Source organism: Lutra lutra, chromosome 12, assembly GCF_902655055.1.
Source record: "Lutra lutra chromosome 12, mLutLut1.2, whole genome shotgun sequence".
Classification (NCBI taxonomy): domain Eukaryota; kingdom Metazoa; phylum Chordata; class Mammalia; order Carnivora; family Mustelidae; genus Lutra; species Lutra lutra.
In genome coordinates, this window is record NC_062289.1 from 50,619,327 (window position 1) to 50,634,665 (window position 15,339).

Here is a 15,339-nt window from a genome sequence, read left to right on the forward strand (position 1 = left end):
TTCCTCTACTTTGCATGGTATCACTTTATAAGGAACAAAATGGAACCAGACAGCATGATCTGACAAATATAATCATAAAAGTAATACTGTGTAATGAAATACAGTTTTTAAAAAGCAAAGGTCATTTTAGTAAACATATTTATTTTTAGCAACTTTAATAAATAGAGAATAATATAAAGCCCAATGTAAATAGCATTCATTTACTGTTTTCTCTTTTACCTGAAGACAGTATAGAGGAAATGAAGGACAGATGCGGGAGCTACAAGATCAGCTTGAAGCTGAGCAATATTTCTCGGTAAGAATCATTTTTAAGGGGCGCCTGGGTGGCTCGGTGGGTTAAGCCGCTGCCTTCGGCTCGGGTCATGATCCCAGGTCCTGGGTTCGAGCCCCACATCGGGCTTTCTGCTCAGCAGGGAGCCTGCTTCCTCCTCTCTCTCTGCCTGCCTCTCTGCCTACTTGTGATTTCTCTCTGTCAAATAAATAAATAAATAAATCTTTAAAAAAAAAAAAAGAATCATTTTTAACACTTCACTTGAAACAACATATTAAGATTTTTAATGTGAATTGTGACATTTTTTTCAAATGACCATGAACTGGTTTTCTCCCCCTTTTAATCTCCCCATCTCTACATTTCATTTCTGAATCTGAGTTCATGGTCTGTGTAAGTTGTAAAGAAATGACCATTTTTGTGAAATATTTCTAGAATTGCTTCAAACTAAAGCTATATAGAAGACTTCATTAAGGGGTAGTTGGAGTGTCAGTATTTTCATGCATGGTTCATGTATGCACGTCACATTTGTAGGTATAACTGCATACAGTTATAGGTAGAGTTAATGCTCAAAAGCTTTGGTCTTGTTTTAGCTCCCTGTATGCACTTCATGCATCTGTTTTGCTTTTTCCTCTGTAGAAGTCGTTCTAACTCTTATTGGCTGCAGGGCAGCTTATTTTCACTACTACTTTAACATTTATAGCCAGTGCTTTGAGATTTTTAAAGCCTCTGCATTTTTTGTTTCTTTTGGTTGTCAAGTTTATACTCCACCATTTCAACTTAACATTTACCTAGTTTCTCCATTACTATTAACCCTGGCAGCTGCTTTTTCTACAAGTCTTAGTGCAGTTAAGTGAGAGAGTTTGAGTTGTGTTGGTGAACATGTCCTAGAAACCAACTGAACAATATTGGAAATAATTATTTCCTTAATAAAGAAACTGAACACTGGTAGAGCTCTACAGAACTTTTCACATGTTCAGAGCTTCATGGTGTACTCTGCTCCTGTCCTAAAAACATGGTGACTTTCTGTTTTTTGCCTGTTTCTTGACTTGTTAGACTATCACTGAAATATGTTTTTAAATTTTAAAAAAATTCAGTATTATTGAAAAATTTTTCCTTGGGTAGAGATTAATCTTACTTGTTCAAAGCCACTTGTTCAAAGACCACTTCTGCAGTGGTGTATAATACCATGCACACTTTCTTGTCCATATACTTTCACAGAATAATCTAATACCTCTTTTATTTACATTCCCATTGAAAAATTTGTATTTTTCCCCTAGAAAAGTGCTATTTCTTAGAGGGATAAGTAAGTTTACAGTTTAAAAGTAATTCTCCACAGCTATTTGCTGGTCCTTACTATTTTTTTTTTCCCTTATCTTATATATGAAAAAGGATAGTTTACAAAAAAAGACTGTAGAACTGGAAGTTTCCTTTGTAATCACAGCACCTTAACAGAACATGGGTCTAATGCTCCCTCATATCTGTTAAATATTTGTTGTTGGAGTTGGCAAAAGCTGAATGAATTTTGTAGGAACCATTGTTCTATAATAAGTATGTATTACTTGTTAGCAGAATGTTTGATGAATCTTGTTTGTGGTATTTTGTTCATGCCTCTCAACCACCCACTCAATCCTACCTACCTGAAAAGAGAAGTGGTTTTTCTAACATTATTCATTTTAAGAATTGATATAACTTTTAAATGAATAGTTCTTGCTAAATTTCTTTATAATGTTTTCCCAAATCAATATAATATTTAATGTCCTGGACATATAATTTCTATACAGTTACTCGTAGCAATTTGAAGTGTATGTTTTGACAAATGTGTATACTGTGTGACTACCACCAAAATGAACATATAAAACCTTTCTTTCACCACAAATTCCCAGTGGCCCTTTGCAGTCCCTCTTCCCCACTTACCTCTATTTTCAGGTAACCCCTGATTTTGCTTTCTGTCGCAATTGATTATTTTTACCTGTTCCAGAATTCCACATACATGGAATCATGCAGTATATAGTCTTTAGCACCTGTTTTTTTTTACTCAGCAAAATATTTTTTAGGTGTATTATGTCATTTTTATCAGTAGGTCATTCCTTTTTATTGTTCAGTATGGATACTCCACAATTTTTAAAATTCATCTGTTGATGAACCTGATTGTTTACAATTTGTGATAAAGCTGCAGTGAAAAGCTGCATGTACAAGATTTTGTGTGGATATATGCTTGCATTTGTCTTGGGTAAATACTTGGGAATAGAATTGTTGGATTGTATGTTGTTTAACTTTATAAGAAACTACCAAACTTTTTAAACTCCTCATAAACATTTATTTCTCCCAATCACTTATTTTGCAGACACTTTATAAAACCCAGGTAAAGGAACTTAAAGAAGAAATTGAAGAAAAAAACAGAGAAAGTTTAAAGAAAATACAAGAGCTACAAAGTGAAAAGTATGTCTATCCATTTTTCTTTAGAACAAGAATCACTATTACATCATAGCATTCTTTAAGTTTAAAAATAGAGAGTAGATGTGCCATTATTCTGATGGGAATGATATAGCAAATCTCATTAGGCTAATTCAGAACAAATCAAACTAAATTTAGACTTTATGGTGAAGAAGTCCTACATTAACGCTATGGTAATTGTACAGAGATTTGGTAAACTCTTAACATTAAATTGTTTTCAGGGGTCTCTCAATCTTTAAACATCTATTTGTATTTAAATAGTTCATGTTGTACTTGTAAGTCCTTCTTTTATGCTAGGTAAAGGTATTTAGGGTCTCCCTTTTAGTTATTAGGCAGGTTAAGTTCCATTGCATATCTGCTTAGGGCCTTAGAAGAAGACCTAAAGCTATTTAAATAAAACAACTTCTTATAGCTAGGTGGAACAGATATTAAAGCTAGTTTTCTGACATTTTTATATTCTCTTTTCATGTAGAAATTTTAAAAACTTAACCATTTTATTGCTGAAACCAAAAATACATTAAATATTGTAACATGCACAGATCTATGAATTATATGACAAATGTTATTATAATTACCACCCATGAAAAAGACAGAACCTTGCTATCCACTTTAAAAGCCCACTGCTTTCCCTCTTCTTCCCCCACCACTAAATAATCACTATCGTAACACTTATTTGTTGATGGAACTGGGTCATTTTTCCTGTATAGTTTTCCTCAGTTGCACTGATTTTATTGATTCCATTTCCACATTTGAACATTTTTGTTCTGTGTTTCCTGCAAATCTATGGTTAAATCTAGAACTGTGCTATCCAATATGATAGCCCCTGGTTTTATGTAGCCATTTAAATTTGAACTTATTATTTAATTTTATGTATTATGTACATATGTATAATATGTAATTTTATGTATTTTATGTAGCCATTTAAATTTAAACTTATTTTTAAAAATTTAAATTTATTTAAATGAAGTTTAAAATTTAGTTTTTCAGGTGTACTAGCCACATTTCAGGTGCCCAACAGTCACATTTAGCTAGCGTCAACCGTATTTGACAGCACAGGTATACAGAACATTTCTATCCTCATAGAAAGCTTAATTGGACATCCCTAACTGGGAGTCTTAGTCATATTCAAGTCTGATTTATACAGGGGTGAAGACTGCCTCATACATAATTGTACCGTCTGGTTGCTTCTTTGCGTTGTTAACAACCATAGGCACTCAGTGCTTAGATCTTTAATATATTTAGTTGTATCTAAGGTAGGAGCAAAGGTACGTTTTCTGGTTAGTCTCTGTGACAGTGATAGACCCCTGTTATAGTCTATTGCCTATCATTTGTATGGTGTCTGCAGTGTAATATGCAATCCCATGTTGTGTGCATTCACTGTGAAGAGAGCACCCAATCCTCCACATACCATATTGTTCTATAGGGTTGATATGTTTGCCCTTGTTTGATCTATTTAAAAGAAATATACTGATCGCCACTAGTGTGCTAAGTACAATGCTTCATGCCAGTGATATGATTATTAGTAAGTTATGGTTCTTACCCTCAAGTACTTCAGAATCTAGTCAGGAGACAAATGTAATTAAGGTAAGTGTCTATAACAAAGTGCTAGGAACTGACAAGGTGGTGTCTTAGAAAGCTTCATTCTTTGGAGTGGAGAATGGATTAGAGGCAGAACTGGTGGATACAGGAAGTTGAATTATGTAGCCACTGGAAAATCTAAATGTAAAATTATAGTGGAAGTTGACAGTAAAAGGAGAGGCAAGTACGTGGGGAAAATCGGAATTAGAGGCAATAGGACTTGTAGATTTGGGAGTGTGGGGACAAAAGTTGGGGAAAATTTCAGGTGGGTTCTCAAGTTTCTGACCAGGGAAGTTGGGGTGATGGTAGCACTGGTCCCTGAGTTAAGGAATGCCAAATTTGTGAAACAAGGGGAGACAAGATTTTTTCCATTTCAGACCTATTATAGGCAGTGCCTGTGGGTTGTCCCAAGAGAAATGGTTCTGAAATTGCTTCAGAGCTCAGAGAAAAGATAAGGACTTGAAGCTGATTTGACAGTCATTGTCATATACTGAAACAGAGATAGATGAGATTTGTTAAGGTGATTATGTACATCAAAGTTTATAAACTCATGAACTTACAGTACTATCCGTGTAACTAATTTGAAGCTAGTTGGGTCTGTTCAATGTGTAAATTGTATTAAAACAAACTAAGGAATTAATTCATCTCAGTTTTAACCACTTGCTGCCACATGGTAACACTGATTCAGTATTACAAGATCTGATTTTTCAAGAGGAGCCAGAAATCTGAATTTTATGCAAAATGTTGGCCCAAATTTATTTTAATTGTATGTCTGGAGGAACACTTATGTGGACTCATTTTACCCTCTCAGGTAACAAGTTATAATCCCTAGTGTAGGATGAGAAGACGTAAAGGCTGACGATAGACTACTAGTACCTTTACTTCTAAAGAAAGGGCAGAGGAAGGGAATGTAAGAGGTAACCAGTAATACAAGGGGGAAAACAGAATAAGATCACAAAGTCTAGGAGAATAGAATACTTCAAAGAAGACAAAGTGATTTAAAGTGCCAAATACTCAAAAAGGTCAGTAAAAAATAAATTGTCCATTATATTTAAGGTTATTAGTTATTTTGTTGAGAACAGTTCCTAAATGGTAATAAGAATGGATATTAGAGTGGACTGAGAAATGACTGGTAAGGGTAGAAGTGGAGACCAAGTGTAGACAGTAGCCATATTTACCTCCTACCGTTCAGCAAACTAATCAGTTACTCTTCTGCCTCAGGGCTTATGGACTTGCTGTCCCCTCTCCCCTCTTCCTGGAACATTTTTCCTCTGAGTATCCACATGGCATGCTCCTTCACCCTCTTCAGGCCTAGGTCTAAATGTCATCTCAGAGGGGCCTTCCCTGAATATCCTCCTTAAAATTGTGCAAACCTCCCCCACCCCACCTTGCTGCCCAGTTTAGTACTTCCTTACATGTTTTGTTTTTCTCTGTAGCACTTTCCCCTTCCCAGTATATTATAGCATTTGGTGACTTATTTTACTTACTGTTTTTCTCTCTGCTAGAACTTAAGCTCAGCAAAGAAAGGAATTTTTAAACATTTTGTCCTTAACTCTGTTTCACTGTTATATATGTAGCACCTGGAATTGTACCTAGAACATAGTAGATGGTCAGTAAATATTTGTTAAATTAAAAAATTCAAGAAATGTGATTGTTGAGGCAAGGAGATAGAACAATAGCTAGAGGAGAAGTTGAAAAAGAGCCATTTCTTTTTAAAGATAGCAGAGATTTGAGCATATTTAAATGAGATATGGGAAAGATACCAGAGTGGGAAAAGTTGCACATCTATTCATTGACTGAAACAAAATTTCTGAGCACTTTGTATGGGCTGGAGACTTCAATACAGCAGTGAACAAGAACAAAGCTCCTGCTTATAATCTTATAACCTAGAAGAAAAAGGAGTCGTTAATAAACTGATTTCATTAAGGAGGCAGGAGAATAAAGGTGACAGATTGGCCTTAGGCATTGGTAAAGACAAGTCTTTTATTTATGGGGAGTTGTGAAGGAAGTCGGATGGCTATAGTTGCAGACAGTTTTACCCTGAACCATCTCATTGTTTCTTGTTTTCTCTTGCACAGTTGCATAGCCAGGGATAGAACTGTAATTTGGGATAAATAGGTTTTCTGGCATTTTAATATACAACTTAGATACATTTACCTGAATTTGCTACAAAGCAGTAAGCCCAGGTAGGAATACATTTGTCAGTCTCAAGCCTTATGTTATAATAGCTCAGAACTATCCCTAGGATCATAGACTTAATTAACATTGGCAGTACTTCCTATCTTTTCCTAACATACTAACTTCTCTGCACTTTGAGATAGCTATTTCATATCTTCTGCTTTCTCCTCAGATCTTCAGCAACCTGTCCTCATCCTCACACTCAACAAACGGCCTTGCTTCCTAGAAGTAGAGAACTTCTGCTCTGTCCCACCCTCATAGCTACTAACCTCATAGCTACTAACCTGTCTGCCTCTGTAGCTATAAACCCTGCCTTCCTTGACCATTGTAAATAAACAAAATGTGCTTTTAACCACCTCGATCCCATTTTCTGCCTACATAAGAGTATGACTTCAGGAATCCTCACCTTTCCTGGGTTCATTTTTTTCCTTCATACAGTCATTCTCATTATTATGTAAACATACATTAAACATTTTTTTAAAAAATAACCATCTTCTAAGTGCATTTTACTTCCAGCTGCCATCCTATTTTTCTGCTTCCTTTTGTAGCAGACTTCTTTGAAAGGTGACATTACCATTTATATTCAGTTCCTCTTCTCCCTTTCTCTCTCTAGCTCATTCCAGACTTTTGCACTCATGATGCTACCAAAATAACCCTTCCCATGGTTACTGATAACTTCTAATAGTTAAAGACAATAGTCAATTCTCAGTCCTTATCTTATTTAACAGTAGCTGTTGACATAGTTGATTACTCTCTCTTGACAAAATTTCTTCAGTTGGCTTCTGTGACATCATGTGGCATTTTTTCTTACTGAACTGGCTGCTTTTAACCTCCTTTGCTCCTTTGTCCCTTCCCCTCTCTGAGACCTTTAAAGTTTGGAGGGCCCAAGGGATCACTCTTTCCTTCTTCTCATCCAGCCTCATGGCTTTAAATAGCATCAGCGTACAAGCACACTCTCCCCCGAATTCCAGACTTGTATGTCCAACCGTCTGTTTGACTCCACTTGAATGTTTAATAAGCATCTCATTTTTAACATGTCCAGAAAAAATTTCTGATTCCCCTACCTTGCCAACCTACTCCTCCCTGTTTTCCCCATTTCAGTATTAGCAATTCCGTTATTTCCAGTCGTTTAAATAAAAAACCTTAAAATTATCCTAGACTTCTTTGTTTTTTTCTTATACTCTATGTGCAGTCCATTTAAAAAGCCTTCTTAGCTGTAATTTAAAAGTATATCCAGAATCTTATCAGTTCTCACCATTTGTACCATTTCCCATATTGCCACCATCTCCGATTTTGGTACTTTCATTAGCCTCCTAGCTGAGATCCTTGCTTCTGCCATTGTCCCCCAACAGTCTGATCTTAAAACTGCAGCCAGAATAATCCTTTTAAAACCAAATGCTCAAAAAGCCAAAGTTCCCTATACTGTCATAGAAAGCCTTACAAGGTCTGTTCTCTCTCCCCACTTCTCTCAATACATTTCTCACAACTTTCCTTCATCTCTCACCTCACTCACATTAGCTTCTTTCAGACCAAACTTAGGGCATTTGTTACTAGATATTTCTTCCATCTTAACCCTGTATTTTCAGATGCCTGCATAGCTCACTCCCTTACTTCTTTCATATCTCTTCTCACATGTCTTCTTAGCAAAGAGGCCTCCTTGATCACCCTGTATAAAATGCACATTCACAGCCTCTTCCACCTTTTTTTGTTTTATTTTGTTCTGTGTGGATGCTATGTACTGTTCATCTTTTTAAAATTGCTTCTTTCATCCCATTAATATATGCTTCCTCAGGGCAGAGACTTTGTTACTACTGTATGTCTTAATTCAGACAGGGGTGTTTGACACATAGTAAACATTTAGGTAAATGCTGGACAAATGAATAGATATTCTTTTTTTTTCTTTTTTTTCTTTTTCTTTTTTTTTTTTTTTTTTTTAGTTAGTATATGTCTCCCTCCTTAACCTTGAGAAAGAAAATTTCATTTGGGGCGCCTGGGTGGCTCAGTGGGTTAAAGCCTCTGCCTTCAGCTCAGGTCCTGGGATCAAGCCCCGCATCGGGCTCTCTGCTCAGCAGGGAGCCTGCTTCCCTTCCTCTCTCTGCCTGCCTCTCTGCCTACTTGTGATCTCTGTCAAATAAATAAATAAAATCTTTAAAAAAAAAAATTTCATTTGTATTATTCGCTTAGTAAAAAACAGATGGAAGTCATTCATTCACTTAGCAAACATTTATTGAGTATCTACTGTATATAAGGAAGATACAGTTATGACTCAGAGAGCTTATTGAACAGAAGTTCTTTAGGAAGAGCAAGCAAACTGGAATGATCTGGTCCTGGTCTGAATGTCACTTCCAAAAAGCTTTAAAGTATAATTCCCAAGGAGCATTCCTAGAATAGTTTATAGTGGTTTACAAATCTATTTATAAGTCATCATAATCTCATTACATTTCAGAACTGAAAGGGATCTCAAAAATCATTTAACCCTCTCATTTTACAGATTTGATTAAATTGAGCTCCAGGAAATGTAAGAAATTTGCCCCGTGTCCTTACCCAATTAGTGAAGAACAGGGATAAGGGTTAAGGTCTGGCCTCCTGGTTTACAAGCCTATTACTTTTCCTCTCTCCTATGCTACCTTCCATTCTGAATCCATAACAAGTTCGTTTTCAAAAGTAGACTGCTTGCCATTGCTGTACTACCTTTTCTTAGTTAAGCACAACAGCAGGTACAGGATTAAAGAGTTCTTTACTTTGACAGTTTTTCAAAATATTAGAAGTTAAATTTATTACTTTTATAGAATTTTTGCATTGGATTCAATAATGAATTTTATTTTAAGCAATCAAATACTTAATTCTTATTGTTTAAATATAGTTTTCTTCTTTAAGCATATCATTAAGTTGGAAAAATAACTGAATTTCTTATATCCATTTCTCTTATAAATCTATTGCAGGGAAACTCTTGCTACTCAGCTGGATCTAGCGGAAACAAAAGCTGAGTCTGAGCAGTTGGCTCGAGGGCTTCTAGAAGAACAGTATTTTGAATTAACCCAAGAAAGCAAGAAAGCTGCTTCCAGAAATAGACAAGAGATTACAGATAAAGATCATACTGTTAGTCGGGTAAGTGTGATTGTCAGGTAAGTTTTATGACTGAAATTTATCTAACTCAAAATAGGTCACATCTTAAAGTGTTAGGGTAAATATGTGTGCATATGTATTTACTTTGACTTATACAGAGTGGTCAATCTGTACTTACGTATAAAATAGTTTATATAATCCAAAACCATTGTTAATGGTTTGTTAATGACTGAAATTCTTATTCAGTGTAATGTGTTTTTTCTCTTTCTAGCTATAGATCTTAATATATTTTATGTAAAGAAATGCTTGGGTTAAATTTATTTGTTGTATTATCTTAATACATTGCAACTGACTTTGTGACCAGAATTTTATAAAAGTCAGAGAAACTGTTTTCGGATGAGAAATTCTTTATGGATATCTACAAATTAATCCCAGAAAACCAGTACTACAATTACTATTCCTGAAATTTACACTATTTTCTATATAGATCATGGAGATTGAAAGGGGAGTTAGATTTTTCTTTTGAAGTTACCATAAAGTTCTCTGGTATTAGTAGTCCTGGGTTCAAAGCTTAGCTCTGCCGCTGAGAAGTTACATGGTCTTGGCAATTTACGTTACTACCTTAAACCTCAGATTCTTCGTCTATAAAATAGAAATAATACCAGGGTGCCTGACTGCCTCAGTCAGTATATCATGTGACTCTTGATCTTGGAGTTGTGAGTTTGAGTCCCATGTTGGGTGTAGAGTATACTTTTATTAAAAAAAAAAAAAGAAGGAAGGAAATAATACCTATTCCACAAGATTCTTATGAAGGTTAAATGAAGTATATTTGAATTTAAGTATATTCACTTATGTTAAACCAGAACCCAGGCGTTTTTATAACAAAGCAGTATCTGACTCCACATTTATGGAGAATGCAAAGTTGTTTGTTTTTTTTTAAGGTCATTGTTTTAAATACAAGACTAGCAAAGTGAATGTAACTTAAACTTTTGTGTATTTTGTTAAGCTTGAAGAAACAACCAGCATGTTAACCAAAGATATTGAATTATTAAGAAAAGAAAATGAAGAGATAACCGATAAAATGAGGAGGGCAGAGGAGGGTACGTAAGGTTTTTTGTTTCTGTTTTTCTTTTTTAATCATAATGTTTAATCAAGTTCAGTGGTAAATCTTGAGCTATTCATATTGTGTGTGAGGTTTTTGAAATTTGTTTTCATATGTTAAATAACTTTTGTAGCCTTGAGAATTATCTTAGTAGAACTTAAATGTTCTCAGCCCCAAAAGGGTAAGTATGTGAGGTAATGGATGTGTTCAGTAACTTGATGGTAGAATCCTTTCATGATGTATACTTGTATCAAATCATGTGTACAGTTTAGGTATCTTACAGATTTGTCCGTTATAGCTCAGTAAAGCTGAACAAAAAAGAATTATCTTTACAAAGTTACTAAAAGTTATGTAGTGTATACTAATTTGAGTAAAGAACATTGTTAATTTGGAACACAATTTAATGTCATATAATAACACTTTATATAATTTATTAACAGAATATAAATTGAAGAAGGAGGAGGAGATCAGTAATCTTAAGGCTGCCTTTGAAAAGGTTATCAATACAGAAAGAACCCTTAAAACGCAGGTATACATGCTCTCTTAGCCTTTTCCAAATGTTTGTATTTGAATATCATATATTCAGAAATTAATATTTTTGTGTGTGTACTTTTTCTTAAAACTTAGGTTATAATGTTCAGACTTTTCATTGGAACAAATAATGTAATATTCTTTCTTCATTCAATATAGAAGACTTTTCAGAAAATTGGATTTCAATTGAGTTAAGAAAGAAGATGTGAGATAGATAGATAGATGGAATAGTAGTCAGCCTTAAAAAAAAAAGAATGAAATCTTACCATTTGCAGCCACAGGGAGAGAACTGTATTGTATTATGCTAAGCAAAATTAGTCAGAGAAAGACAAAATACCACATGATTTCACTGATGAGTATAATTTAAGAAAACAAATGTATATAGGGGAAAGGAAAAAAAAAGAGGGACACAAACATAAGAGAGACTCTTAACTATAGAGAACAATCTTAGGGTTGCTGGAAAGGAGGTGGGGGGTAGGCTAAATGGGTGACAGGCATTAAGGAGGACACTTGTGATGAGCACTGGGTTAGTTAATATAAGTGATGAATCATCAATTTCTATCCAGAAGCTAATACTACACTATATGTTAACTAACTAGAATTTTAATAAAGGAAAAAGAAAGTAGCTTGCCTGATCATTTGACTAGTAAGAACATATTTTAGTTTGTACAGAAGACCCATAATTGACGGTAGGAAAACTTAGTGAAAACACTTGACTAAAGCCAAAAGAGAAGAACTAGGAATAAATAAACTATAGGGATGGCTGTATCATTTTGCTGTGTATTTAGTGAAGCAGCTAGATTAGATTTAACTTGATATCTTATCATTTTATTAAGTTATCTAGTAGTTTAAATTCTTCATAACATATTGTGTACCTCAGTTGATTTTATGATAAAATAAATTTTTTTACCTTTTCTTTTTTTTTTTTTTTTAAGATTTTATTTATTTATTCACCAGAGAGAGAGAGAGCATGTATAAGCAGGGGGAGCAGCAGGGAGAGAGAGAAACAGGCTCCCCGCTGAGCAAGGATCCTGATGTAGGACTCAGTCCTAGGACCCTGGTATCATGACCTGAGCCAAAAAAGATGCTTAACAGACTGAGCCACCCAGGCGTCCCAGTATTTTTTTACTTTTTTATTAAACATTTGTAATAGCTCCTTTGCCACTTACCTACTCTCCATCTTAGCAGTTTTTTATGTTGCAACCAGATTAATCTTTCAAAAATGCACTTAATATCTGTTGAGAATCCTTCAGTGGAAGTTCTGTGTACCTTTATATACAGAGACCATGAAGAAAAAAGATTGACATTTGACGTTTATTACACAAAAATTCAAGTCTCTGGAGTCCAAAACAACATAAGCTGAAAGAAAAAAACTAAGTAGAGTATTTATAGCAAATACAGATAAATATAAAGAGTATCTCCAAATTTTAAAAAGGCAATTTAATGTGGAAAAAAGGAGGGCATTTGAGAGAAAAGGAAACAGTAAAGAATTTTAAGAAGCTCAACCATAACAGTAAGCCAAGAAATAGAAATTAAAGTAATAATGAGGTATGTTTTTGACAAATGGGCACATTTAAATTAGATACAATCCTCATATTTGGCAAGAACATGGGGAAATTTTATTTGTATAGTTTTTGAGGGAGTAAACTATGAGAATGATTAACACAGACTAACACATTTTAATGTGCATATTCTTTGACCTAGTAACTGCACATTTAGGAATTTATCCTATATTAAAATCTCCATAAATGCTCAAAAGAAGTATATACAGATGTAATTATGCAACAATATTTTTAATGGTGAAAAGTAAAATTAACCCAACCACCCATCAGCATAGTATTGACAAATCATAATACATCCATGCAGTGCAAAGAAGCCTTTAAAAATGAAGTAGGGGCACTTGGGTGGCTTAGTCGCTTAAGCATCTGCCTTCGTCTTGGGTCATGATCCCAGACTCCTGGGATCAAGTACCATGTCAGGCTCCCTGCTCAGTGGAGAGTCTGCTTCTCCCTCTCCCTTTGCATCTCCCCCTGCTTCTCTTTCGCTCTGTCAAATACATTTTTTTTTTTTAAAGTAAATAGATACATAATGACATAGGGAAATATTTCTTATGATGTATGATATAAAATCAAATTTAAAAAGCAAGTCGCAGCACAGAATATACAGCATGATTCTGTTTTTAAATTTAAATAGATTTGTAATCAGCTTATATATATATAGGGAAAATTTAGATACACACCCAGCAGATTGAAAGAAGAGACTTAAGCAGAGGTGCTCTTTGATGGATGATACTACAAGGGCTTTTCACTTTCTTCATAATACATTTTTGTGTTTGATTTTTCTTGTAATATGTTAGATTTACTATTGTAAAAAAAAAATACTCATTATGAGTTCAGTGAAGTAAGTTTTTACTGCATTAAAAAATTTATGGGCTCCTCATCCTAGATAGGACCAAATCTACATGGAAATGATAGTGGCTCAGGTTTTTTTCTATATTTTTTTTAAAGGCATGTTTTCTTAAGATTTATTCATTTATTTATTTATCAGAGAGAGAGGGAGAGTGAGCTCATGCACAAGCAGGCAGAGTGGCAGGCAGAGGCGGAGAGAGAAGCAGGCTGCCTGCCAAGCAAGGAGCCTGATGTGGGACTTGATCCCAGGACGCTGGGATCATGACCTGAGCTGAAGGCAGCAGCTTAACGGACTGAGCTACCCAGGCATCCCCTTTTTTCTATTTTAATGGAAAAAATCTTTTTTTTTTTTTTTTTACATCATTGCTGAAAATACCATGACTTATGTTTTAGTTTATGTAGCTTAATGTTTTTAAGACTTCTGTCTCATTTTGAATATATTCTTTCCTCTGGCAGAAGGGGTTAGCCTCAGCTAACATTTATATTCCCTCTTACATGCAAAGGGACCTCAGTATGGCCTAGTCTGGTTCCCTGTCTGCTTACTTTTCTCCTTGTCCAGAAGAAAAAAAGTATTATCTTAGGCCCTATTGCCTGTGTATTGTTTCATCTGATCGTAATGCCATTCTTGGCTATCCCTGACTCCCCTCTTTAATATTGTTTCATTTTGCTTATTCAGCTCCTGTTTGTCTTTTTAAGAAACATATGTGGACACATAGCAGGTACACCAGGAAGCCATCCCTGACCTCCCAAGTTTCAGTTAGGTACTGCTCCCATAGCATCCCTTTGCCTCTTTTCTTTTTACTCACCATTCTCTACTATAATGCTTGCTTGTCTGGCTCCTCCACCAGATTAGGGATGATGGACGTAACTTTGGGGCATAACTGTATATTCTATTTTTTTAAAGATATATTTATTTATTAGAGAGAGAGAGAGATCATGAGCAGAAGGGGCAGTGGGAGAGAGAATTCCTGGCAGACTCTGCACTGAATGCAGAACCTGATCCTGAGCTCTATCCCACTACACTGAGATCACAACCTGAGCAGAAACCAAGATCAGAGGCCCAACCAACTGTGCCACCAGGCGCCCTTGTATATTCTATTTTTATATCTAGTACTAGTCATAGTGCCTACATTATAACAAGTGCTGAATAATTGTTGAATTATAAATGGATTTTTGCAAGCCTATTTGGTTCTTACATTTGAATGAGATCAAACAGTAATAGTTACTCACGCTACTAGTTATCATGTCCCAACCTTCATTAGGTTCTTATCCTTACACACACAGTCCTGCTTTCTGATTTTGAAGGAAAGAAAAATATATTTTAGTGGAGATTTAAATTAGATATAATTAGATTATAGTATATAATTCGATGATATAGACCTTTATTAATAATATTTTAATATTTTAATAGGCTGTTAACAAATTGGCAGAAATAATGAATCGGAAAGATTTTAAAATTGATAGAAAGAAAGCTAATACACAGGATTTGAGAAAGAAAGAGAAGGAAAATCGAAAGCTACAACTGGAACTCAACCAAGAAAGAGAGAAATTCAACCAGATGGTAGTGAAACATCAGAAGGAACTGAATGACATGCAGGCGGTAAGGTTTGTGTGTGTGTGTGTGTGTGTGTGTTTGCAGGATTATTTTCTTAATTTGTCATTGCTATTTATACCTGTCATCTGTTGATCTTATCTAGATTTTTTAGTATAAAAATGCATATTCAGGTTTGTAGAGTCCACAGATTGATTTT

The 15,339-nt window shown here is 34.9% G+C and overlaps 1 protein-coding gene across 3 annotated transcripts in view; it reads left to right on the forward strand.

Moving 5' to 3' along the window:
• ROCK1 (Rho associated coiled-coil containing protein kinase 1) overlaps positions 1-15,339 on the forward strand; it is a 150,471-nt gene that overhangs the window by 119,530 nt on the left and 15,602 nt on the right. For all 3 annotated transcript variants that reach the window (XM_047696920.1, XM_047696921.1, XM_047696922.1), the window contains exons 21-26: positions 226-295; positions 2,616-2,710; positions 9,424-9,589; positions 10,554-10,647; positions 11,090-11,178; positions 15,000-15,188. In XM_047696920.1, the coding sequence (XP_047552876.1) occupies positions 226-295; positions 2,616-2,710; positions 9,424-9,589; positions 10,554-10,647; positions 11,090-11,178; positions 15,000-15,188 (703 nt within the window). The remainder of the gene's footprint in view (positions 1-225; positions 296-2,615; positions 2,711-9,423; positions 9,590-10,553; positions 10,648-11,089; positions 11,179-14,999; positions 15,189-15,339) is intronic.